A 24,018-nucleotide genomic window follows, 5' to 3' on the forward strand; every position below is an offset into this window, starting at 1 on the left:
CATTCATGATTTACCATGCTGATTTTAATTGAAGACTTGGGGAAGCACACATTTTACTTGAAATTGATAAGATGGTGAAAAGCATGCATGCATCAATATGGATTAAAACCAAATAACATGCAAGGCTTTCCAATCTTATTAAAAAGGAACCAAAATTCAACACCAACTCCCCCCCCCCCCCCAAAAAAAAAAAAAAAAAGAAGAGAAAATTTGAGATTAACAATTATGTGCAATTGAATCCATATAGGCCACACCATTTTCCCTTAAAAGAAAATAATTCAACAACTTAGAATTAGTTTCAAATCCGATTCCATTCTCCAATATTCATTTTCATTGAAGTTACTTTTTGATAATTACTTCGTATGTGCGAGACATGATTACATATATTCAAAATTAATCGAGTCAAAGTCAACTTAGGGCTACATATCGGTAATTACTACAGAATTTTTTGAAAAATTCTAAAAAAAAATTGAAAAGGTCAAAATAAGCCCAAAAAAATTATTATTTTTTACTTATTTATGTCTTTTCTGAATTTAAAAAATTTTCCATTCACCTCATCGAGTTGAATCTAAAAGCTTAAATTTTTTTTTTTTTAAAAGTTCACTAAAAATGAAAATAAGCACACACACAAAAAAACAAAAAAAACAAAAAAACTAAATAAGTAAACCTCAAATACTCAGTAAAAAAATTAATTAATCAACCCTAAATATAATGTTAGGCTTAAGAACCGGAGGGGATCCACCTCCTTTTAATTTTGGTTATAGATTATTAATTTCCAACTTAAAATAAGCAGCGCGAAGCGTTTATTGGTCATCAAAACTCATAATATTAGAAATTAGAAAAATGCTGAGTGTAAATTTCCAACAAATCCATTATAAAAAATTAGGAAAACCTGATTAACTTCTCAATAATTACATGTCCTTGGTAGAGTACACGAATTGAATTGCTTAAAAGTCTCGCCTCATTTTTGTTTTTGTAAAACAACAGGCTACTACCGTTTTAGTTTTTAAAATTGTTGGGAAGCATTTGTGATTGTTCAAGTACCCACCTCAATACGTTTAAGCTTGATTTATTCAAGTTTGTTTTTGTTTACGAGTCGATTTAGAACGAATTCTAATGATTTTGTCTTTGTTTTCTAGATAAAATTTGGCCTTTTAGCCTTATTTTAGTTTTACCCTTTTAACCAATTAATGAAATGAATTACTGCATTACAAAATGAAAAAATTAGTGAAATATCACTCTCCAACCTCATGTAATAGGAGAGATTCAAGATTTTTTTTTTATTAGTTGAGATCTCTCGATGAAATTTTTATGTAATCATATTTCTCTGAGTCAGTGCCGAAATCTCTTTAAGTCGATTTTCTCTATGAAAATGTTGAGGGATTTCAACTATTATAAAAATATTATAGGTCATTTATCTAATAAAATCTTAATATAAGGGATTTTAAAAAAAATCCCCCCTACAAAATTCTTGATCTTATTTTTTCTATTTTTGGGTTATATACATTTAGATAATACTATTTACCAAAAAAAATAAAAAATCAATTAATTAAATAAATCAGGAAAGCCAATGTAAATGATAGAATTGTTTTTGATTGGCTACTGTTTTGCATTCCTCCTCACTTCATCTTTACTCCCATCATTGCCCATTCCACAAAATATTGCATAAATACGCACACATATTTATATATATAGATATAGCTATAAAACAGCACTGTTCCTCAATCCCCTTCATTTTGTATTGCAAAATTTAAAAAATAAATAAATTTAAATTTAATACAGATGAGGTGACTGCATGGCATTCACAAAAATTGTTCCTAACATGGTACACCTTCTTTGCAACCACCTAGCACACCGGAAAAGCGGGTGAGACTCTTAACTGCTCTGCCTGGCTTTGCTTGAACAACGTCAAGGCCTCCAATTCGCTTGGCCCCATTGGCATCTCCAGATTGCACAAAGAAGGCTCCATTCAAGAAAAGATCTTGATCTGATCTCCATGTCCATTTCTTCCACTCTGACTCAGGGGCGTCCCTATGGGTAACCTGTAGAAATAAACATAAAAAGTGAGGCCCATCTAATGATTAATCTTTATTAGTAATGTTTCAAACTCATGATTAATGTCATGCTTATTGTACCATTTATTTTATTTGGTAGTAAGTAGTACCTGTTTAAATTCAGGCCTGGGTGGAGCAATGAAACGATTGCCCTGGCTAATGAGAGTGGCATGGTGGCTACCGCCAATGGCATACATGTTCCAGTGAGTGTAGTCATTGTTAATGATATGAACGAATCCTGATCGAACCCTCGGCATTCTCTGGTGCAACCTCTTTCCGAAATGGTTATATATAACTGTAATTCTCATATAGTCATCCTCAACGTTTGTATCACGGGCACCAAATAGCAGCACCTGCACACCATCCCCATGAAAAAAATTTACAAATTTAATGTCAGTCAAGTTCAAAATCAATACTTGTCATGCATGAATGTTAATTTGAAGTTACCTTATCGTGATCTGTCCAATGACAGTTTGAAATGGTGACAGCAGTAGATCCCTCAATGATATCGATGATGCCATCAGCACATCTGTACATGGAGAGATGATCAAGCCAAACATTTCTGGACCCGAAGACCGTAATGCCATCTCCATCGCTCACAGTTCTAAGACCAACATGATCGACTGAGTCTCTGATCATGCCGCCATTAGTAACCACGATATCGTGGATGTAGAGGTTGTGAATGATGACGTTCTGGACAAACTGGATGGTAAAACCAGCACCATAAGCGATGTGTACTTTAGCCCCACGGCCATCGATGGTCTTGTGGCTCTGCATGATCAGCTCCTGTTTCAGCTTGATTGTCATGCTGCGTTGGAATATGATCCACAGCGGCTCCTTCTGAATCACGGCGTGGCGGAGAGTTCCGGGCTTCGGGCTCACGACATCGTTGTCAGAAGGATCGGTGACGACATAGATTTTACCAGCCTTGCCACCGGTGGTCTTACGGCCGAATCCGATGACACAGCTTGCCAGCCTCTTTCTGTCCTTATGCCAGTTGGGTGTGCATCTCCAGCACTTGTCAATTGGATTGGTGGGCTTGCATGGCCCTGTGTACCTCTTACGTGCTAGGCCTCTCCTTGTGATGTTGCTTGACACATGGGTGACCCTTGGTGTGGTGAACAATTTGGTGCAGTTGGTCTCGTTTTCATTTAATGCCCTGTGAGCAATGGAAAATAATGATATACAAACAAAAATTATATGTAAAAACGTTGAATTTGTCTCTAATTCTAACAAGTTCAATCCGGGTCATAAGCCTATCATGCATCCTATTTTGATTATTCAATCGGTGATTTATGTGGATCATTTAAAAAAAATAGATTGATTTGATAGCATTTTTCCATATGAAATGTAGACTTGTCATTTCCTTTGTGTGGTTGGTGGATCAAAAATGCTACAAACACAGAAATAAATCACATACACAAACCACCGATCACACCAGGGGATCGCTTCTACAGAAGCAAACATCCATTTTATGCAAGTATTGGTGATTGGTTCAGTGATTTATTTGTATCGGTAACATTTTTGTTATTGGACTCATACACATACCATTCGTCGGCGACTTCTACGGCCTTGGATTCTTCAGATTGGTTCTGCAAAACCTCATCAGCAGAGAGGGTGGGAATGAATGCAGCAAAAGAGAAAAAAAGGATGAGGATACAAGTGAGCTTGACTAGCTCCATTTTAAACTAGTATTGGTTTTTAAGGTCTATTTTGGACCGAACCCCTGGTGTGCTATGGGATCGGACTTTAATAGACCAAACCAAAATCGATCAAAACCACCTCACCTTATTGGCAAGCATCGCTTTGAAATGGAAGTGGTAGATATATTTTGATGTCGAACAACAGTTTTTATAGTTTCTCATGATTCTAAAATAAGACATGTTGAGCCGGGAATAAGGAAGGCCATATTGTTTTTAAACTGTCAACCATTGTTATTCGCTAACAAATTCCTTTGAATCAGTCTTTACCAAAGATAGTTTAAAAAAAAAAAAAAAAAGATATATATACGTATATTTAGGAACTGGATTCAAATCTTTTCTATTACATTTATGGCATGGAGATGATGACCCTTTCAAAATCAATTGTGAAATAGTTACATCTACATGTTTTTATTTCAAATTTATAAATAAATTTAAAATAAATAAAAAAACTTAGGGGAGATTTTAAATTTTAATGGTATGTTTAATCTTGTATATAGAATGAAGTGCTATTCGGGTCTATAGATTCTACCATGATTCAATTCGTTCAACTTTTAGCCCCTATAAAAGGAAAAAAAAAAATTATCGTAAGGTTGGAATTGTTTCCATATACAAGAGTTGTTTAAATACTTTCAAAGAATTGGAGAAGCCCATGTAAATTTCTATATATGTCTCTTTATAATTGGATACAACGTTTCATATATACCTTCATCCAAATTAAAATGGTAAAGCAACTACAATTTTCAAATAATATAGTAGGGTACAAGAAATGGAATTATTTCCCCATATACAAATGTCAAAAACTGCAATTTATATCTGGCAATTTTTTCTGAGAAAATATGCACAAATAAGTTAGATGAGTTGTTTTGGCAAAACAAAAAAATATTGAGAGAGAGGATCACATCTGAAAACTTAAGCAGGGAAAGAAATGTGCTAATTCTTAAGCTCACTTCTTTGGATTCTCAAGTGATAAAACTTCAAAGTAAGAAAAAGAGGAAGAATAATGGAAAAAACAAATTAATAGAAAAACATATCTGAAGAAGAGATTCCAATTGTAGAAGTTGAGGTTTTGAATATAGTTGACCAACAGAAATTGTTTCTGATATGTAACTATCATATAAAGTGTTTTCAAACACAGAGAAAACAAATGAATCATTCTTGCCTTCCATCAATACAACAGTACTGTACTATGAGTCAAGATGCTGTCCTATGCACTGCACTACACTACACTTTTATAAGTTCGGATGCTTTTTAATACAAACAAACATAAAAAAAAAAAAAAAAACCAAACTCCAAAACAAATCAAATTCTCGAGTTCAGATAAATTAATTGTAAAAAGCATACTGTTTGCAAGTTTTTGTTCAAACAATCATGAGCCCATTCTAAAGATTCCAGTGGTAACTGAAGGAGGATCCTAACAGACAATTTTAACCAACCGGCCTTGCAATTTCTATGGCTACGAGAATAGGTTGAGGAAAATATGGATGATAATAAGTCAAGCGGAAAAAATATAAGGCATTTGTACAATTATCAAAAATATTAAAAAAATTATTTAAGTTTCTTTTTTTGACCATTACAAAAATACTTTAATTATTTTTTACATTTGATTTGTAAATTATTGTATGTCATCTACTACTATTTTTTATAGACATACTAGACCATATTCGTATCTTATTTTTTTAGTTTTTACCCACATTTGTAACTAGGCAGTATAAAGGAGAAAAAGTAAGATGGTCATAAATTCAAAAAATGCCCAAATCCCGAACTATACACCTTGACACAGTTCTAATTTTGTATGTAAAGACGGTAGTACTTATTCAGTTACTAGAAATGACATCCTTACCTAATTATTACAAATGTATATACAACCATACCAAAATACCGCTTTAAATGTAGTCCTGTATCAGCATAAGTTAATATTCCAAGTGCAGACAATTCTTGAAGAATACACTTTCCTTCGAGTGAAAAAGGTAACACTTTAATTTTGCGGTGTTTGGCCACCCTGCAACTCTCCTTCAACTCACCAGATGAAATTTCACTGAGAAACCTGATAAAAAAAAAAAGAGTCCCCCACCTGCATCCAAACACCACTTAACATTAAAACCATGTCACTAGAGGTAGAAAACTGCCAGTCACTAGCAAAGAGATCGACCGTTTGCCACCACAGAAATTAATGTCAATGGTGGTCACTGAAAACATCTGGCAGACAAAATTTTACGGTCCCATAAAAACGACAAATAAATTGAAAAAGAGGCATTAGATCTTTGTTGTAGACAGTTTTCACATCACAAAAAGCAAATTCCCAGCAGCACTTATTCTCTCACACTTTAGACCATATTTAGCAAAAATTCTTCCTTCATCTCTGTTATTTACCAATTATCTCCATTACTTCCATAGCAATTCACTTCTTTATTCTGCTTTACTCTTTCAAGCAAAACCTTAAAGGAAAATGGAAGGACAGTGTCATAATAAGTGAAAAAAATCCGGATCGACTAGACAAACTTCATTCCTTTTTCTCTTTTGATAACTTGACAAACTGTTCATTCAAATTGGTAAGGTCATATTGCTAAATTAAAATTTCTGTACTTCAAAAATAAAATACAATTAAAGAGTCACACTATCTGGCAAGATACATGGCACTGCAGATTATACAACCGAGAAAACACTATACCACTTGTTCCTGAAAGAAAACTAGAAAGGAATACATACATACATTAGGACACAAATACAAAGAAATGAATCTCTTTTTCCATTTTTAAAATTGAATTTATAAAATTAAAGCCTACTGAACTATGTCTAGGTTGATACATCAGCCTATGATGTGTGCCAAAAGAACCAATAAGCCAAAAGTACATAACCACATGAAGAAAACAGGAATCAACTTTTTAACTTATGGTTAAAATACCCAGACTTTTTGTTCAGATAGAACCCCTTATAATTGTATGATTACCATCTTTACAATTAGTGTTTAACAGCCACAATCAAATTTATTGAAAGAATATATGTATGAAAGCATGATTCCTTTTGTACACTGACACAAATAACGTGCTCTGGTTATTGAGAAAAACTATTAAGAAAGCTTTTAATAGAAGTAAAATTCCCGACTTTCCCTTTATAATCCAACAGGGAAACAAACATGGCACAAGAGCCTTATCACCGAGGTTCCACACAAGAATTGAAAAGGCAATAATTATCTTCCACCCTTTAACCAGTAGCTATCATGATTTCCCTTGCAGACGTCTACCATGTCATGGCAGCAACCATCCCTTTATATGTCGCCATGATCTTAGCTTACATCTCTGTCAAATGGTGGAAGCTCTTCACACCAGATCAATGTTCAGGCATCAACAAGTTTGTAGCAAGATTCTCAATCCCACTGCTGTCGTTCCAAGTGATCTCTACAAACAACCCGTACAAAATGAATGTGAAACTTGTATGTGCTGATTTCGCTCAAAAACTTTTTGCCTTTTTTGCATTGGCAGTAATCACAAAAATCAGATCTAGAGGAAACCTGAATTGGATCATAACGGGGCTCTCTCTGTCATCACTACCTAACACTTTGATCCTGGGAATTCCAATCCTGAGAGCCATGTATGGGGATGAAGCAGCTATGCTCCTTACCCAGATAGTTGTATTACAAAGCCTAATTTGGTACAACCTATTGTTGTTTCTGTTCGAGGTCAATGCAATGAAAGAAGCCTATACAACACCACCAACTGAAGTTGCTGGTACATACACTACATTCACATCCAATGAAATATATTCTAAACCTTATTTTTTTTATAAAGTAAATAGTCTCCTCTCATATAACAAATTCTCTTTCAAACATCTCGACTGAATTTAACAATGGTGCACTAACTTTAGTCAGCAAAGAGTACCAATATGGGCCCATCATATTTATGGTTTCTCCCTCGTTTAATTGCTGTCATGCATGTCTACCAATTCTCATCCACAAACTCTCAGAAATAATGTTATAACATCAATGGATTTGAGTTACTACACCTCACTATCATTTGTGTATTACACATCACGAATCTATTTGTTCTTTTTCACCTCATTTGGAATGCATGGTTTCTATGCTATGTAGAGCTGGAGGCTCCACAAGAAGCACAACCAAAAGAAGGAGGGCAAGAAGAAAAAATCACAACTCCTAGAAAAACAAAAATTATGCTTATTCTTTTGACAGTGGGGAGGAAGCTCATAGTCAACCCCAATACTCATGCAACCGTGTTAGGTCTTGTTTGGGCAAGCATACGCTTCAGGTAAGCATCACAAAGTCATAGGTTTCTTAGAGTCACAACAAAGTTCTGCTTAAAACAGAATTGCAGGTAATTTGCTTAGCCTTGCTGTGACTCATCAGCAATATGGTTGAATGTGTTGCAGGTGGGGATTGCAATTGCCAAAAATTGTTGATCGATCGATATCAATATTGGCAGATGGAGGGCTTGGAATGGCGATGTTCAGCTTAGGTATGATCAAGAATCAGTTTTCCCTACTGATATACCATGGGTTGTGGGAAAGAAAAATAAAACAACATACCATGTCTAAACTACTTTAAATTTGCTTCTTAACAGGTCTTTTCATGGCATCACAAGCTAGCATAATAGCATGTGGAACCCGAATGGCTGTATTAGCCATGGCAATTAAGTTTGTTGGGGGTCCTGCCCTAATGGCAGTGCCCGCCGTCGCTATTGGATTAAGAGGAACATTGTTTAGAGTGGCAATTGTTCAGGTGCAAAACTATAGTTTCTGTAGTCTACACTCGGGATAGAAAACTTAATAATGTGTTTCATGATGCAGGCAGCTCTTCCTCAAGGAATCGTTCCATTTGTATTTGCCAAAGAGTATAACGTACATCCAGACATCTTGAGCACCGGGTAAATAATATCCTTCTGCTTCTCAAGGTTTTGACAATACCTGAAGCTAAACTAGATATTGGAATCTGCTTTTGTTGTGGTTGTAGGGTAATCTTTGGCATGCTCATCTCCCTGCCTATAGCATTGGCCTACTACTTTTTGCTTGCATTATAAGTCAAGGAAAGCACTAACAATGGATTGTTTAGAAGTTATTATTCATATTCGAAGTTCTTTCGCTAGTACTGAGATAAATTGTCTACCAATAAATAAATAAATGTATCCTCCAATAAAACAATTTAACTTATATGAATATATTCATCTAAGTTTACTGCATCTGTTTTGGATTGTAATGGATGTAAAGTGATAGATGCAATACCTTGCAGCGATGTGCTGCTGTCCCTTGGCGCGTAAGAGAGACTATTTAACTATGTGCACATTTCCAGCAAAAAAAAAAAAAATCTAACAATTCAACAAATGAATCATGATAATTACAAAAACTGAATCATAGATTTATCAGATTAAACAATTTATTGTTACAACTAACACAGAAAATCACTCTGCATATGAGGAATGCGCTAATCTAAGAAACATGGGCACTTCTAAGAAGGTGACGTATCCGTGTCGTGTCCATGTCGTGTCCGTGTCGGACACCGATACTCTTTGGACACTCTTAGGACACGTGTCCAACACTTTTCAAAGCGTATCCTATTTTTTAAATGGTTTAAAGACCCGGACACTGTTTGGATATTTGGAGAACACACGTGTCAATCGCTTAAATACACGTGTCTATCGATTAGGCATATGTGAAACTAATTATAAGTTTAAACAAAACAACTTAAGATACAATAATAAAACAAAAACTATATAAATTTATAGGAATTGATGTTATGTTACATTTTTTATTATCTTTGAATGATATATTCATATATATAACATATAATAAATAAATAAAATTATATATTTCATGCGTGTTCCGCACGTGTCGTGTCTTGTCTTGCAATTTTTTGAAAATTAACGTGTCAGCGTGTCTGTGTTGTATTTGTGTCATGTTACATATCCGTGTCCATGCTTCTTAGGTGCTAATAAATTAGAAAGTAGTAAATGAACAATTTTTGTTACTAAAAGAATGTATGCTAGTTGGTGTAAGCCTCACTTTCTCGTCAATGAGCTAACCATCATTCAAAACAATCTTCACAGCATTTGAAAACTATTAGAAATATCTAGCAATCAAATCAAATATCAAAACTAAAGTTCGTATTTGCTCCAATTCACTCCCTTTCTCCCAACCCCGACCCACCTTAGATTATAGAAAAGAAGAAGAAAACCATCCCCTATATCATGCTTTCCTTGTTCAATAAACTGCCTGAAGAAAATCATTCAACATGACATGCTATCCCCATTACCATATAACTGACCTATTAAACCATCCTAAAAGGTTACTTCACAAGATATAGATTGGTAGAGAAAGAATAAGCATTAAACAGCAGTAAATGCAGAAGTCAACATTAGAGTTTATTTCAACACAAAAAAAGCTATTAGGATATCAAGTTGTAATCAAAATGATAAAACTTCAAATCATTTGACTTTTTTATTTACTTTAAAAGAGTCTAATTGTTGCATATGCAGAGATTTTCTTTCACATTTCCAGTTTTCAGTGTCACTTCACTTGTGCGTATTACAATATCTTCATGGGTTTCACTAATAACCTCTAACTACCAGATGATACTCGAAGAGAAATTCTAGTTTTATGATATGCCTGACATGGCCCCCGAGTTTTCAAGACAAAAACATCTCTGCACAGAGTATCACTGACCGCTCAACAACTAAGTGCTAAATTGAAATATTGTCAATTGATGAATCAATATAGTGATTTGGCAGTGTTTTTTGTTTTTTTTTTTTTCTTGTAATCAATTTTTGTGTTTCAACTAGAACTATTAAACTAAGAGTATATTCTATAGGCGAACTCAATTTTTTAGTTGAGCTTTTTTATTTTTATTTTTTTTTATCTCATATAGCTTTTGTACAAAGTTCCACCCCTTCTGGCATCTTTCCTTAATATAACATCTTACTCAATCAAATATATGTCCCAATTGAGCATCCTTCACTATCAAATATCAATCTAACTTTACTATTATTTCCTTTACATTACTAGTAGAAGTCAACATAATTTGCTTGCTTTTTCCTGTTGTATCGACCATACCCTCCAATATCAATTTAGACTGTTTGGACATGATAATGAGTATGGATTGAGACCAGCTTTATAGAATTTGAAGACACAGAGACTGCAAGCTTTTTTTTTTTTTTTGGAACGAAGACTGCAAGTTCATCCCATCAAATTAAGCCACATAAAAATTTTAATACTGACAGATGTGATGTTTCATCTTCATTACAAAAGAACTAGCATGCTAATTATCAACTTTATAGCAGACAAAATGGATTTGATTCAAATAGTTCATGAAACAAACACAATCATGTGAATTAATATCCGCATAAAACTATAAACCTAATTTTAAGCCTACTTATGCTCTGAATGGATTAACCCAAAATACTATATACTTTGTCCATAATTTCAGTGCACAAACATAGTCAAAATCACTTAATTTTCCACTGAAATTTCCAAGAAACGCACCATTACGCTTGTACCCATATGAATAGATAGTATACATAATAGTAATACTTACGCAATAAAACGAAACACCATTTATATTTTCTTACCAAGTTTACTGATAATCTTTGGCTCCTAAAAGCTCCACAAATAAACAAGTAAACTGGTTATGCTCCAATTTGAATCAAATTCTAGAGAGAGAGAGAGAGTAACTCTGAAGTTCAGAGTGCAGACCGTAGAGCAGAGAAGATTGGTTTGGCGGATCATCACCTGTGCAGCTATTTTAGAGCATAGGGTTCTTTTTTGGGAAAATCACAGCCCTATCCAACCCTGTGCAGGACGACAGATTTAAGATATTTTTCTAGAAAAATGCCTTGGACGCCAGTGGGGACCCACCACCCCCTTCCCAACTAATTTTTGATTGGCTGAAAATTGGTTTTTCCTTTTTTTTTAACCTTGTCCTCACAGCTCCCACGTGGAGGTGGGTGCTGGGGTCGAATGAGGATCCTCTCCTTGCAGTTCTTGTACTTCCGTCCGTCCTTGCAGGCTTTTGGGTTTACTTTTAAGCCCAATTTTAATAATCCGAACCGTTCATATTTTATGATTTATTCAGTATATCATACCTGTAAAAAATCAAATTGATCGGTATCAGAAAGTATGTGTTCGAAAAATTGAACAAAAAACTATTTTTTAAAGAATTTAATAAACAGTTTTCCGAATATATGCTTTCTGATATCCGATCAATTTGATTTTTTACAGGTATGATATACTGAATAAATCATAAAATATGAACGGTTCAGATTATTAAAATTGGACCTAAAAATAGACCCGAAAGTCTGTAAGGACGAGCGCAAGTATGAAACTGCAAGGAGAGAACCTTGGCTCGCTGGGTCACCCCACTGGGATCCCAGCAGTGTTTTCTTTTCTATTAGTTAACGTTTCCCGATAAAATTTATTTATGATTATATTGGAGAACTTTTTTTTTATTATAAAATTAGATAAATTTCTTTATGCCAGGATTGAAACCTTTCTGAGTGGGGTTTAAATTTTTCTGAGTCAATTAAATTTTTTCTAAAAACATTAAAGGATTTTAGTTATTAAAAAATATTATACATTTTTTATCTTATAAAATCTTTAAAAAAAAATTCCCCCTATTTTGTATGATTTCCCCCTCCCCCTCTTCGTTAAATTTTTTGTTTTTGTTTTTAATTATTTAAATTAAATCTTCAGGCCAATTAGATAAATTACAAATACACTTTATGAAATTTATTTAAAATATAAATTATTATATTTAATTTTTTGAAAATTTCATCACCTCCCTTGAAATTTTTAATTTCAAAACAAATAGCTCATTTTATTAACAAATTATCAAGTTAATTAACAATTTTTAATAATATTAAAATTTTATTTTAATCAATAATTCAGGTAATTTTATTGTTGTATAGAAAAACATCAAGAATCTTATGTTTTTAGTTAATTCTATTAAATAAAATTTTTTGATAAAGGGATATTTGTAATTTTTTAAAAGGACATTTACACACAAGTCCTAATTTATGAACTTATACTCTATTAAGTCCTAACTAAGAACTTTTTGACCTTCAAGTTCCATTAAATTTTAAATAATCGAAATTGCCCTTCAAATAATGATTGTTTATCATTTATGAATATCTATAAACAATATATGATGATTTGATATTTATTTTGGTTTTCAAAATTTTAAAACATCAACTTCCAAATTGAAAAAACTAAAACAAAAATATGTGCAAAAAAAAAAAATGAAAAAAATGAATTTTTTTTTGTGCAAAACTGAAAAAATTGTGTCTATAAAAGAGAATGATGATAGAATATTGATGTGCAAAATTGGAAGGAAAAAAACTTTAAAAATGAAAAACTGATAATATTTTCAGTTTTAAAATTGAGAAAAATTATTAATGTTCTCGGTTTTATTGGATAATTGGATCAAACTAATAAGTAGAAGGACAAAAATGTTTGATATCACACTTTGTTTTTTTTTCATTAGTTAGTGAAACAATTATTTAGAACATTACGATGCAAAATTGATAATGTTTTTAATTTTAAAAATTGAAAAAAATTAATAATATTTTTAGTTTTACTAAATAGAACTTATTGGTTCAAAATTTTTTGAATAGGACGTGCGCTATGTGACGCCCCAAAATTTTTTTTTTTTCTCAAGGGAAATTATATAAACAAAATGACTTAATAAACTAAAAAGTTGACATCTTAATAGGGTAATCCAATTCTCGTACATAACCAAACGCCCAAATAACAATAGATAAAAACTTAAAATTATCCAAATACAACATCAAATGAAATTACAAAGTCCTTAATATCTATTATATAACATAATATAATTTACGCGGCTCTACTCGGGGTTTCAGGTCAGCCAAGGCTCTACGTTAGCGTCGACTCCATTTCAGCTTCAATTATTTTCTCGCCAAGACCTGGCATAAAACGCCAGGGCAACAAAAATATATGCCATGAGTTTTGCAACACAGTAAGAAAACATAACCAACCTACCATTCCTTTTAAGAGAAAAATTAATGAGATTATAAACATGAGATGACAATATAATTGTAAGCATAAATTACAACCATTAAAATAATTTCAATAATTTTAATAAATTAAGTGACACTCGAAATCTCACCAAAGAGATTTAACTTACCAACCACTAAGCATGGCAACGGTTAATTTGAAACCCTCCCTTGGTCAATTATTCAAGTGTTACCAACCGTAACTACCAGGGATGCCCACGTCCGGAGTTATATACCCAAGTAGTGGCATCCGTGGTCTGCCCCAAGGAAACGGTCTGCCAGGGGTACGTAACCTCCCTGTGTGCCACCAGCACATCCACCCTTATTCCAAAACCAAATACCGAAAAGGGTTCAAATAAGTCCCGTGCCATCTTAGAGTTTCGCAACACAATTTACGTGAGAATTCTCAAAACCAGGGCTCACCCTGAACAACCGGTGTTAACCGTCAACCCTTAATTCCGTACAGTCTTTAAACCAAGACTCACTCCGAACAACTGGTATTAACCGTCAATTGTTAACTTTGTATATGCCGTTAATCATTTCAGTTAATTTTGATATTACTCACAAATAATTCCAAATTTTAATCACAATTGATGTTATATCAACTCATTAAAATTCCCAACATAAAATATTGCACATGTCACACAATAATAAATAAATGTACAGCATTTAAATAAATAATTTATTTAAACCATAGTATGAAATAATAATTTAGATACAGAGAAAATAAACCAAAGTCACACACGTGCATGGATCTTTAATTTACAAGATTAGACTACCACAATATTAAATAAACCACAATACACCCATACATGGATTACTAATTTACTATATTTGATGAATTGGACCAACACAATAACTGATTTTTATCCGAATAAATAATTAAAGTCATGATCTTAAACCTGTCTAGAAATTTTCAGGTTATACCTTAGGTAATAAAAATTATAAATAAATTATTTATGCAGTTCTAAAATTCGTGGAAATGTACAGAATATTCGATAAATATGTTTGGGTCATTTTTCAGAAATAAATTCCCAAAAATAAGTTGTAAATAATTCTGTAAAATTCCCAGAAATTTTTATGACACCGATTTATCACATTTTCTTAAATTAATTCCATACTCAAATTTATAAATCAGATCCACAATCTAAAAATTTAGTATGAAATTAGACTTCTCAAATTTCATATTTTAGTTAGAAATTACCAGATTTGGCTTAATATAGAATTTTTAATAAGCTTTTAAACATATACTAAAATCTGTCTTACAGTAGCAGATTTAATTATAAATTTGTATAAATTCTTACCAAGCTCAATAATTGTTAAGAAAATTCCTGGGTGAACTAGACATCATTCTCAACAACTTTGTAGAAGAAATCATTTCAAAATTTTGAGCATAAAATTGTCTAAAAATTCGTACAAGTTTCTAGCAGATTGAAGAGTTATATAATCAAACCAAATAAAATCTTTAATCATTTTTTTAATGGCACAAATTACACATGCAAGTCTAAATCCAAGATTATATCATGATTTTAAGGCTACTAATAAAGAAATGACCTTCAAATATTTAACATACCAATCACAAATTCACATACAACTATAAACAAAATTTTATCTAAAGTTTTAGCTATGTTAACATATGAACACAAATCTAAATATTTAACAATTAAAAAGAATGAGACGGTTATGAGAGTTTTCTTACTATGTTAGGTTGTTAACGATTTATCGTCCGAATTTGATTTATGATTCTGATCGTAAGATATGATTGTCCTGGCTCCATGATCGTCTCGCTAAAATTTCACATCAATCGGACGCGATCTCACCGTTGATCTGCCATTGGATTCTCTTAGAACTTTTAGTTGTTGATCATCATCTTAGACTCAGAATTTGCAAGATCTAACCCCAAAAATGGATTCTACACGTCGAAAAACCTAAGGGTGGTCATCCCCAAAGTCATAGGGCCACTCGATTAACCTAAAGGTACTAGGGTGCACCGTAGCAGCATGGGCCGAGAAACATAGGATAAAATTTAAGCTCATCTTCTCCAAAGCCGTAGCATGCACGAACAGAAGAGACCCAGAAATTTGGTTTCAATGTCCCCAGTTCAAATACTTGTATCTTCTTCATCGTAACTCCGTTTTATCTTATTTTTCTGTCATTGGATTCACCTCACGGCCTAGTTTTTGGTTCACTACTCACACGCCTCGTTCCGTCTCTTTTTGCATGCCGTCGGACCTCCAAACTTTGACCAAAAATAAGATTATTTTCCTACCGTCTCGGACATTTCTTCGAACCATCTTTCGGACTCCATAACTTTCTTAATTCTTAACGGTTTTACTTCATTCTTTCGCCAATCTCTTCAACTTACTCCGTACTTCATCTTACATGATCCATTTTTCTCAATTCTTCCCGGAATGGATGGTTTTGGCATGCCGAAAGTAAGCCGAAAACCAACTTTTTGAAATTCAAAGTAAACTTCTCTAACTTTGTTTCTTTCTCCTCCATCTTCCTTCTTTTTCTCTTTCTTCACCTGCAACACTTTGTGAATGGTGGTTCTAGATGATAATGGAAATAGGTGATGGTGGTGGTGGCGGTCCGACGGTGCGCCAATGGTGGTGAAGTTTGCGGGTTGGTGTTTCGGATGATGATAGTATGGGTTGAGGCCATGGCTATGGAGGTTGGGGGAGGAGGAAAAACATAGATAAAGGAGAAAGAGAGTTTTGAGAATGAGAGGTAGAGGGAGAGGGAGGACCGAGAGAAAGAGAGATATCAAATTAGAAGAGGAGCAAGGTGAGGAAGATGAAAAGAAATAAAATAAAAATAAAAAAGAGAGAAATAGAACACTTGGTGGCATGGCATCAACATGCTCACCACGTTGCAGGTGGAATGCAAGAAAACCTGGGGTAGCAACCCATGGTTTTTGATTGGGTTTTAGTACAGCAATTATACGGTTTCAGTGTAATTTGATTACCAAAAAAATATAGAGAAAAATATAATAAAAATATCATACGGTTCAGAAATTAATATTGAGTAATAATATAAAGTCAAAAATATTTTATTTTATTTTGTTTTGAATAAATTTTCAGTATAAAAATATACAGACTATTAAATTCAAAATATTGTGAATAATTATTTAAGAAAATTAAAAATATACATATTATTTTTATTATATAAAAATACGGGGTTTCACAATCTATCCCCCTAAAAAAAAATTTCGTCCTCGAAATTTAAGTTGTTCTTGGTTTTGAAAAGTTGTGGGTAATAAATAGGCGAACTCTACTATTATGTTATTAGTTTCCAGTCTTAACTCGTTCACATCCTCTCTCATCTTCGATTCAATGCTTTTGCCTCATGTTTAGGTCCTCTAACACACATGGTTGTACCAAGATCTTGTGATTCGCAAAACGTTCAAACTGCTCATCATAATGACCCCATTGCTTCAATGTGACGCCCTCTGCTCGAGAAAACATTCGCATACTTGTTAAGGATTAGTCATGTTGACTGTCCTGTAGGTTGCTGGTGTCATTCGTCAACTCGTTGTGGTCAGAAGGCTAGTCTGTCCTCCTTAAACAATTACAGCGTTCCATCGAATGTATAAGTCATTTCCTTCTTCTGGTGGCCACTAATTACGACTTGGTGTATGGACAATCAATCTGTGTCCAAGATGATGTCGATGTCGAACATTTTCATGTTTCGAGGTTCGAGAATTCAAGTATGCCAACAATTCGTAAGGGTCTGCATACCAATTTTAGTGATCTAACACACTGCAAATGTGAAGGAATACGATGAAAAACATATAACCAAGAGTTTTAGGACTAGTTGATAGAAATTTTCGTCGTGTAGGTTTTGATTACAAACGAGTCACACCAAAAGAGTCCTAACTGGTAACTCTAAGCCCAAGGTTGGTACAAAAGTAATAAGGATAACAGAATACAAAGTGGTTATAATAACAATATCAATTAACATAATGATCGGATGAATGATATTATAGTTTTGGACTTTCATGTAATCAAGATCATGGAGGAAGTGACTAAACTAAATATCTAATCTGAAACTACGTTGGCCCTACGTGTGTCAAAATAAATATCCAAGATTTGTTACTGAGTAAAGAAATTGCGACTGTTTACAAAATTCTAGTACTAGATAGGATAATTAAGGCAAAAAGGTTGTCAATTTTAACGATAGTGGAATTGAAAATAAGATGGTAACGACTTAATCTTGAAGATGAACGACATCAACCAAAGGTTATACATATGAGATAGAAAAATGAAGATCAACACAAAACTCGTAAGAATAATAGTGACCCTCCCTTTATATATATATATATATATAAGTATATATATCTAATGCGCAATACTTCTCGTTCAGGATTAAACCCGCTCCCCTACGTAAGTGATCGTTAAATCGTTTGGAGTTGAAACACCTGACGCGACGATTATAAATCTGAAACATGTTCTCCTGAGTCAATGTTATTATGCCAGAAATTCGAATAACGTCCTAAGGTTGGCGAAGAAAAGTTCATTTTTGATGTCTTTTAATTAGCAAAACAGATAGCATTATCATAATATAACCTAGTCAGGGCAAAGTTATTTCTAACCATAGGCCGAAACACGTGGGTAATGTAGATCACATAAGTCTATTCTCTTAAGCGTGACGCTTAACTCAAATTCAGATTAATCCCCTTCAAATAATCCTTAAGGATTCTATACTAATGCTCTCAGGTGCGAAAAAAAAATTGGAGTGACTACACCAATCATCACCTTTACAACAGACTCCTCAAAACTTTTAATTTAATTTTTATTATTATTATTATATATATATATTTTTTTTTTGGAAAACTTGAACCAACAGTCTTAGATCATCTAGAGTCGCAGGTAAGTTAAATGCAAACTTGAGACTCCTAGTTCACATGATTTGCATACGAGATCTACTCGAGTTTGACCTTCTAAGCAGTGAAGCTACACTCATAGGTGTTTCTAATCGTTTAAGCTCTAATCCCAAGATTCACACAGTTATAGTAGAGAAGAAAGGGTATGACGTGGCTACGACAATAGCATAACTAGCATAAGAATTCAAATGGAATTTGAACAGACAGTACAGTCGGATGACATGATAGTTTTGAACTTTTAATAGGGTTAAGATTATGGAGCTGGTGACCAAACTAGATATTTGAATTGAAATTGTGTTTGGCCATACACATTTCAAACCAAACACCTAAGATTCTTCACCCTGTAAGGATTGAAAGAGTGCAACCGGTTTTCAAGAGAACAACATACAAGATACAATAAACATAGGTCAAAAATTGCCAATTGATCATCTTAAGGCAATACTTTGTCGAATTAGAAAGGTTCAATGAAGATAGAGAAGTGATGATTTTACATCCGACAAATTTGGCGTCAAGCTAGTTAGGATCAAACAAGGATAGTCACTATGATAAGCATAAATCCCTTATAAACTATGAGTAACATAATTCTATTCCTTCTAACACATGACACTACTCCTCAATTGAGGTTAAACCTCTTCCCACTGTCCCTAGGTATTCTAACCTAGAGCTCTGATACCATGTTGTGACGCCCCAAATTTTTTTTTTTTTTCTCAAGGGAAATTATATAAACAAAATGACTTAATAAACTAAAAAGTTGACATCTTAATAGGGTAATCCAATTCTCGTACATAACCAAACGCCCAAATAACAATAGATAAAAACTTAAAATTATCCAAATACAACATCAAATGAAATTACAAAGTCCTTAATATCTATTATATAACATAATATAATTTACGCGGCTCTACTCGGGGTTTCAGGTCAGCCAAGGCTCTACGTTAGCGTCGACTCCATTTCAGCTTCAATTATTTTCTCGCCAAGACCTGGCATAAAACGCCAGGGCAACAAAAATATATGCCATGAGTTTTGCAACACAGTAAGAAAACATAACCAACCTACCATTCCTTTTAAGAGAAAAATTAATGAGATTATAAACATGAGATGACAATATAATTGTAAGCATAAATTACAACCATTAAAATAATTTCAATAATTTTAATAAATTAAGTGACACTCGAAATCTCACCAAAGAGATTTAACTTACCAACCACTAAGCATGGCAACGGTTAATTTGAAACCCTCCCTTGGTCAATTATTCAAGTGTTACCAACCGTAACTACCAGGGATGCCCACGTCCGGAGTTATATACCCAAGTAGTGGCATCCGTGGTCTGCCCCAAGGAAACGGTCTGCCAGGGGTACGTAACCTCCCTGTGTGCCACCAGCACATCCACCCTTATTCCAAAACCAAATACCGAAAAGGGTTCAAATAAGTCCCGTGCCATCTTAGAGTTTCGCAACACAATTTACGTGAGAATTCTCAAAACCAGGGCTCACCCTGAACAACCGGTGTTAACCGTCAACCCTTAATTCCGTACAGTCTTTAAACCAAGACTCACTCCGAACAACTGGTATTAACCGTCAATTGTTAACTTTGTATATGCCGTTAATCATTTCAGTTAATTTTGATATTACTCACAAATAATTCCAAATTTTAATCACAATTGATGTTATATCAACTCATTAAAATTCCCAACATAAAATATTGCACATGTCACACAATAATAAATAAATGTACAGCATTTAAATAAATAATTTATTTAAACCATGGTATGAAATAATAATTTAGATACAGAGAAAATAAACCAAAGTCACACACGTGCATGGATCTTTAATTTACAAGATTAGACTACCACAATATTAAATAAACCACAATACACCCATACATGGATTACTAATTTACTATATTTGATGAATTGGACCAACACAATAACTGATTTTTATCCGAATAAATAATTAAAGTCATGATCTTAAACCTGTCTAGAAATTTTCAGGTTATACCTTAGGTAATAAAAATTATAAATAAATTATTTATGCAGTTCTAAAATTCGTGGAAATGTACAGAATATTCGATAAATATGTTTGGGTCATTTTTCAGAAATAAATTCCCAAAAATAAGTTGTAAATAATTCTGTAAAATTCCCAGAAATTTTTATGACACCGATTTATCACATTTTCTTAAATTAATTCCATACTCAAATTTATAAATCAGATCCACAATCTAAAAATTTAGTATGAAATTAGACTTCTCAAATTTCATATTTTAGTTAGAAATTACCAGATTTGGCTTAATATAGAATTTTTAATAAGCTTTTAAACATATACTAAAATCTGTCTTACAGTACCAGATTTAATTATAAATTTGTATAAATTCTTACCAAGCTCAATAATTGTTAAGAAAATTCCTGGGTGAACTAGACATCATTCTCAACAACTTTGTAGAAGAAATCATTTCAAAATTTTGAGCATAAAATTGTCTAAAAATTCGTACAAGTTTCTAGCAGATTGAAGAGTTATATAATCAAACCAAATAAAATCTTTAATCATTTTTTTAATGGCACAAATTACACATGCAAGTCTAAATCCAAGATTATATCATGATTTTAAGGCTACTAATAAAGAAATGACCTTCAAATATTTAACATACCAATCACAAATTCACATACAACTATAAACAAAATTTTATCTAAAGTTTTAGCTATGTTAACATATGAACACAAATCTAAATATTTAACAATTAAAAAGAATGAGACGGTTATGAGAGTTTTCTTACTATGTTAGGTTGTTAACGATTTATCGTCCGAATTTGATTTATGATTCTGATCGTAAGATATGATTGTCCTGGCTCCATGATCGTCTTGCTAAAATTTCACATCAATCGGACGCGATCTCACCGTTGATCTGCCATTGGATTCTCTTAGAACTTTTAGTTGTTGATCATCATCTTAGACTCAGAATTTGCAAGATCTAACCCCAAAAATGGATTCTACACGTCGAAAAACCTAAGGGTGGTCATCCCCAAAGTCATAGGGCCACTCGATTAACCTAAAGGTACTAGGGTGCACCGTAGCAGCATGGGCCGAGAAACATAGGATAAAATTTAAGCTCATCTTCTCCAAAGCCGTAGCATGCACGAACAGAAGAGACCCAGAAATTTAGTTTCAATGTCCCCAGTTCAAATACTTGTATCTTCTTCATCGTAATTCCGTTTTATCTTATTTTTCTGTCATTGGATTCACCTCACGGCCTAGTTTTTGGTTCACTACTCACACGCCTCGTTCCGTCTCTTTTTGCATGCCGTCGGACCTCCAAAATTTGACCAAAAATAAGATTATTTTCCTACCGTCTCGGACATTTCTTCGAACCATCTTTCGGACTCCATAACTTTCTTAATTCTTAACGGTTTTACTTCATTCTTTCGCCAATCTCTTCAACTTACTCCGTACTTCATCTTACATGATCCATTTTTCTCAATTCTTACCGGAATGGATGGTTTTGGCATGCCGAAAGTAAGCCGAAAACCAACTTTTTGAAATTCAAAGTAAACTTCTCTAACTTTGTTTCTTTCTCCTCCATCTTCCTTCTTTTTCTCTTTCTTCACCTGCAACACTTTGTGAATGGTGGTTCTAGATGATAATGGAAATAGGTGATGGTGGTGGTGGCGGTCCGACGGTGCGCCAATGGTGGTGAAGTTTGCGGGTTGGTGTTTCGGATGATGATAGTATGGGTTGAGGCCATGGCTATGGAGGTTGGGGGAGGAGGAAAAACATAGATAAAGGAGAAAGAGAGTTTTGAGAATGAGAGGTAGAGGGAGAGGGAGGACCGAGAGAAAGAGAGATATCAAATTAGAAGAGGAGCAAGGTGAGGAAGATGAAAAGAAATAAAATAAAAAAAAAAAGAGAGAAATAGAACACTTGGTGGCATGGCATCAGCATGCTCACCACGTTGCAGGTGGAATGCAAGAAAACCTGGGGTAGCAACCCATGGTTTTTGATTGGGTTTTAGTACAGCAATTATATGGTTTCAGTGTAATTTGATTACCAAAAAAATATAGAGAAAAATATAATAAAAATATCATACGGTTCAGAAATTAATATTGAGTAATAATATAAAGTCAAAAATATTTTATTTTATTTTGTTTTGAATAAATTTTCAGTATAAAAATATACAGACTATTAAATTCAAAATATTGTGAATAATTATTTAAGAAAATTAAAAATATACATATTATTTTTATTATATAAAAATACGGGGTTTCACACGCTACCATAATATTTGTAAATAAAATTTTTAGATAATTAATTATTTTTTAAACTATATGAGACAATCTATATTTTAAGTACATTTTAAGGGTGTATTTATAATTTAATGTTAAATTATATGGACAAAATTAAACTATTAGGTAAAAAGTGTAGTTAACCTTAATATTCATGTACTTTGAAAATCCATCCATTTGTTTTTTACTTTTATAGCAGATTGATAAAATAAAAAGTAGATGGGAGAAAATATTAAATTGAGATTTGAAATTTAAGGACAAAAAATTGAAGCTGTTGTAGGGTAATCTAAGAATTAAAAATAATCATAATGCTTCGCCGAGTTGCAGTTTTGTATGATAGAATAAATATATTAGATATCTTATTTTTCATCCATTTATTTTCAGTTTTAATTCTTTTATTTTATTATTTACCAATTTTTGCTCCTAATATATTATGTCTCTGTTTGGGAAGAGGGTTTTTTTGGCTAAAATAGCCACAAAAAACAAAATAGACTATTTTAGCCACAACAAACAAAATATCACATCTAATCCATAATCATTACACTCTTCTCTAAAAAAAAAGCCAAAAAATCCTTTTCAAACTAAGCTTTTTAGCCCAGGTTAAAATAGCCAAAAAAGTCAAAAAACTAAAAAGTCAACCCACTTCCCAAACGAAGCATATATTCTCTCATTAGTATTGCCTTATTTTAGAAATGAACAAATTGTTTTAATACCTCAATATTACCATATCTAATTACTTTCTCATTTTTTTTCACGTAATCAAAACATGACAAATCCAATCCTTTTATTTCTCTAACTAATTACAATATTGCAATGTCAATAGTAAGAATGTCTTATATTTGCCTTGCTACAAATCGCATTAACATATTTTTAAGGTTTAAAAATAAAAATTTATTAATATTAGTAAGATATATCACATGTAAGTGTTATCTTTTAGGGTGATGATTGAGACCCCCTTCAATCACCACCTCCACCACCTCCCCACACACGTGGCGGGTGGTGATTGGAGGAGAAGGAAAAAAAAAAGAAAAAAAAAAGAAAAATGGACCAATCATAGGAAAATGGGGTCAAGGGGGTGAGTAAAAAAGGGGTCC

General features: G+C 33.1%; 2 protein-coding genes across 2 annotated transcripts; one reads left to right on the forward strand and one right to left on the reverse strand.

The window, feature by feature from the left end:
* Positions 1 to 1,661: 1,661 nt before the first annotated feature.
* LOC114319023 (putative pectate lyase P59) lies at positions 1,662 to 11,705 on the reverse strand. The gene is made up of 5 exons (XM_028265996.2): positions 11,326 to 11,705; positions 3,603 to 5,828; positions 2,502 to 3,213; positions 2,165 to 2,407; positions 1,662 to 2,042 (listed from the first exon to the last, which is right to left on the reverse strand). Exons 2-5 carry the CDS (start codon positions 3,734 to 3,736, stop codon positions 1,818 to 1,820), a joined length of 1,314 nt encoding a protein of 437 aa, XP_028121797.2. The 5' UTR covers positions 3,737 to 5,828; positions 11,326 to 11,705; the 3' UTR covers positions 1,662 to 1,817.
* On the forward strand, positions 5,761 to 8,943 carry PIN8 (Auxin efflux carrier family protein). Its single transcript, XM_028265997.2, has 6 exons — positions 5,761 to 7,482; positions 7,842 to 8,016; positions 8,138 to 8,223; positions 8,329 to 8,486; positions 8,555 to 8,631; positions 8,718 to 8,943. The coding sequence occupies exons 1-6, from the start codon at positions 6,975 to 6,977 to the stop codon at positions 8,782 to 8,784; spliced, it is 1,071 nt and encodes a 356-aa protein (XP_028121798.2). The 5' UTR covers positions 5,761 to 6,974; the 3' UTR covers positions 8,785 to 8,943.
* Positions 11,706 to 24,018: the final 12,313 nt, after the last annotated feature.

This window comes from Camellia sinensis, chromosome 1 (genome assembly GCF_055761805.1).
Source record: "Camellia sinensis isolate YWXY chromosome 1, ASM5576180v1, whole genome shotgun sequence".
NCBI lineage: Eukaryota > Viridiplantae > Streptophyta > Magnoliopsida > Ericales > Theaceae > Camellia > Camellia sinensis.

Bases quoted from the DNA above. Each gene is read 5' to 3' on its own strand.
- PIN8 (XM_028265997.2), top strand. From the start codon at position 6,975: ATGATTTCCCTTGCAGACGTCTACCATGTCATGGCAGCAACCATCCCT. The intron at 8,224-8,328 runs GTATGATCAAGA...GCTTCTTAACAG, and splicing joins AATGGCGATGTTCAGCTTAG to GTCTTTTCATGGCATCACAA. The intron at 8,487-8,554 runs GTGCAAAACTAT...TTCATGATGCAG, and splicing joins TTAGAGTGGCAATTGTTCAG to GCAGCTCTTCCTCAAGGAAT.
- LOC114319023 (XM_028265996.2), bottom strand. From the start codon at position 3,736: ATGGAGCTAGTCAAGCTCACTTGTATCCTCATCCTTTTTTTCTCTTTT. The intron at 2,408-2,501 runs GTAACTTCAAAT...GATGGTGTGCAG, and splicing joins ATTGGACAGATCACGATAAG to GTGCTGCTATTTGGTGCCCG. The intron at 2,043-2,164 runs GTACTACTTACT...TTATTTCTACAG, and splicing joins CCAGGCCTGAATTTAAACAG to GTTACCCATAGGGACGCCCC.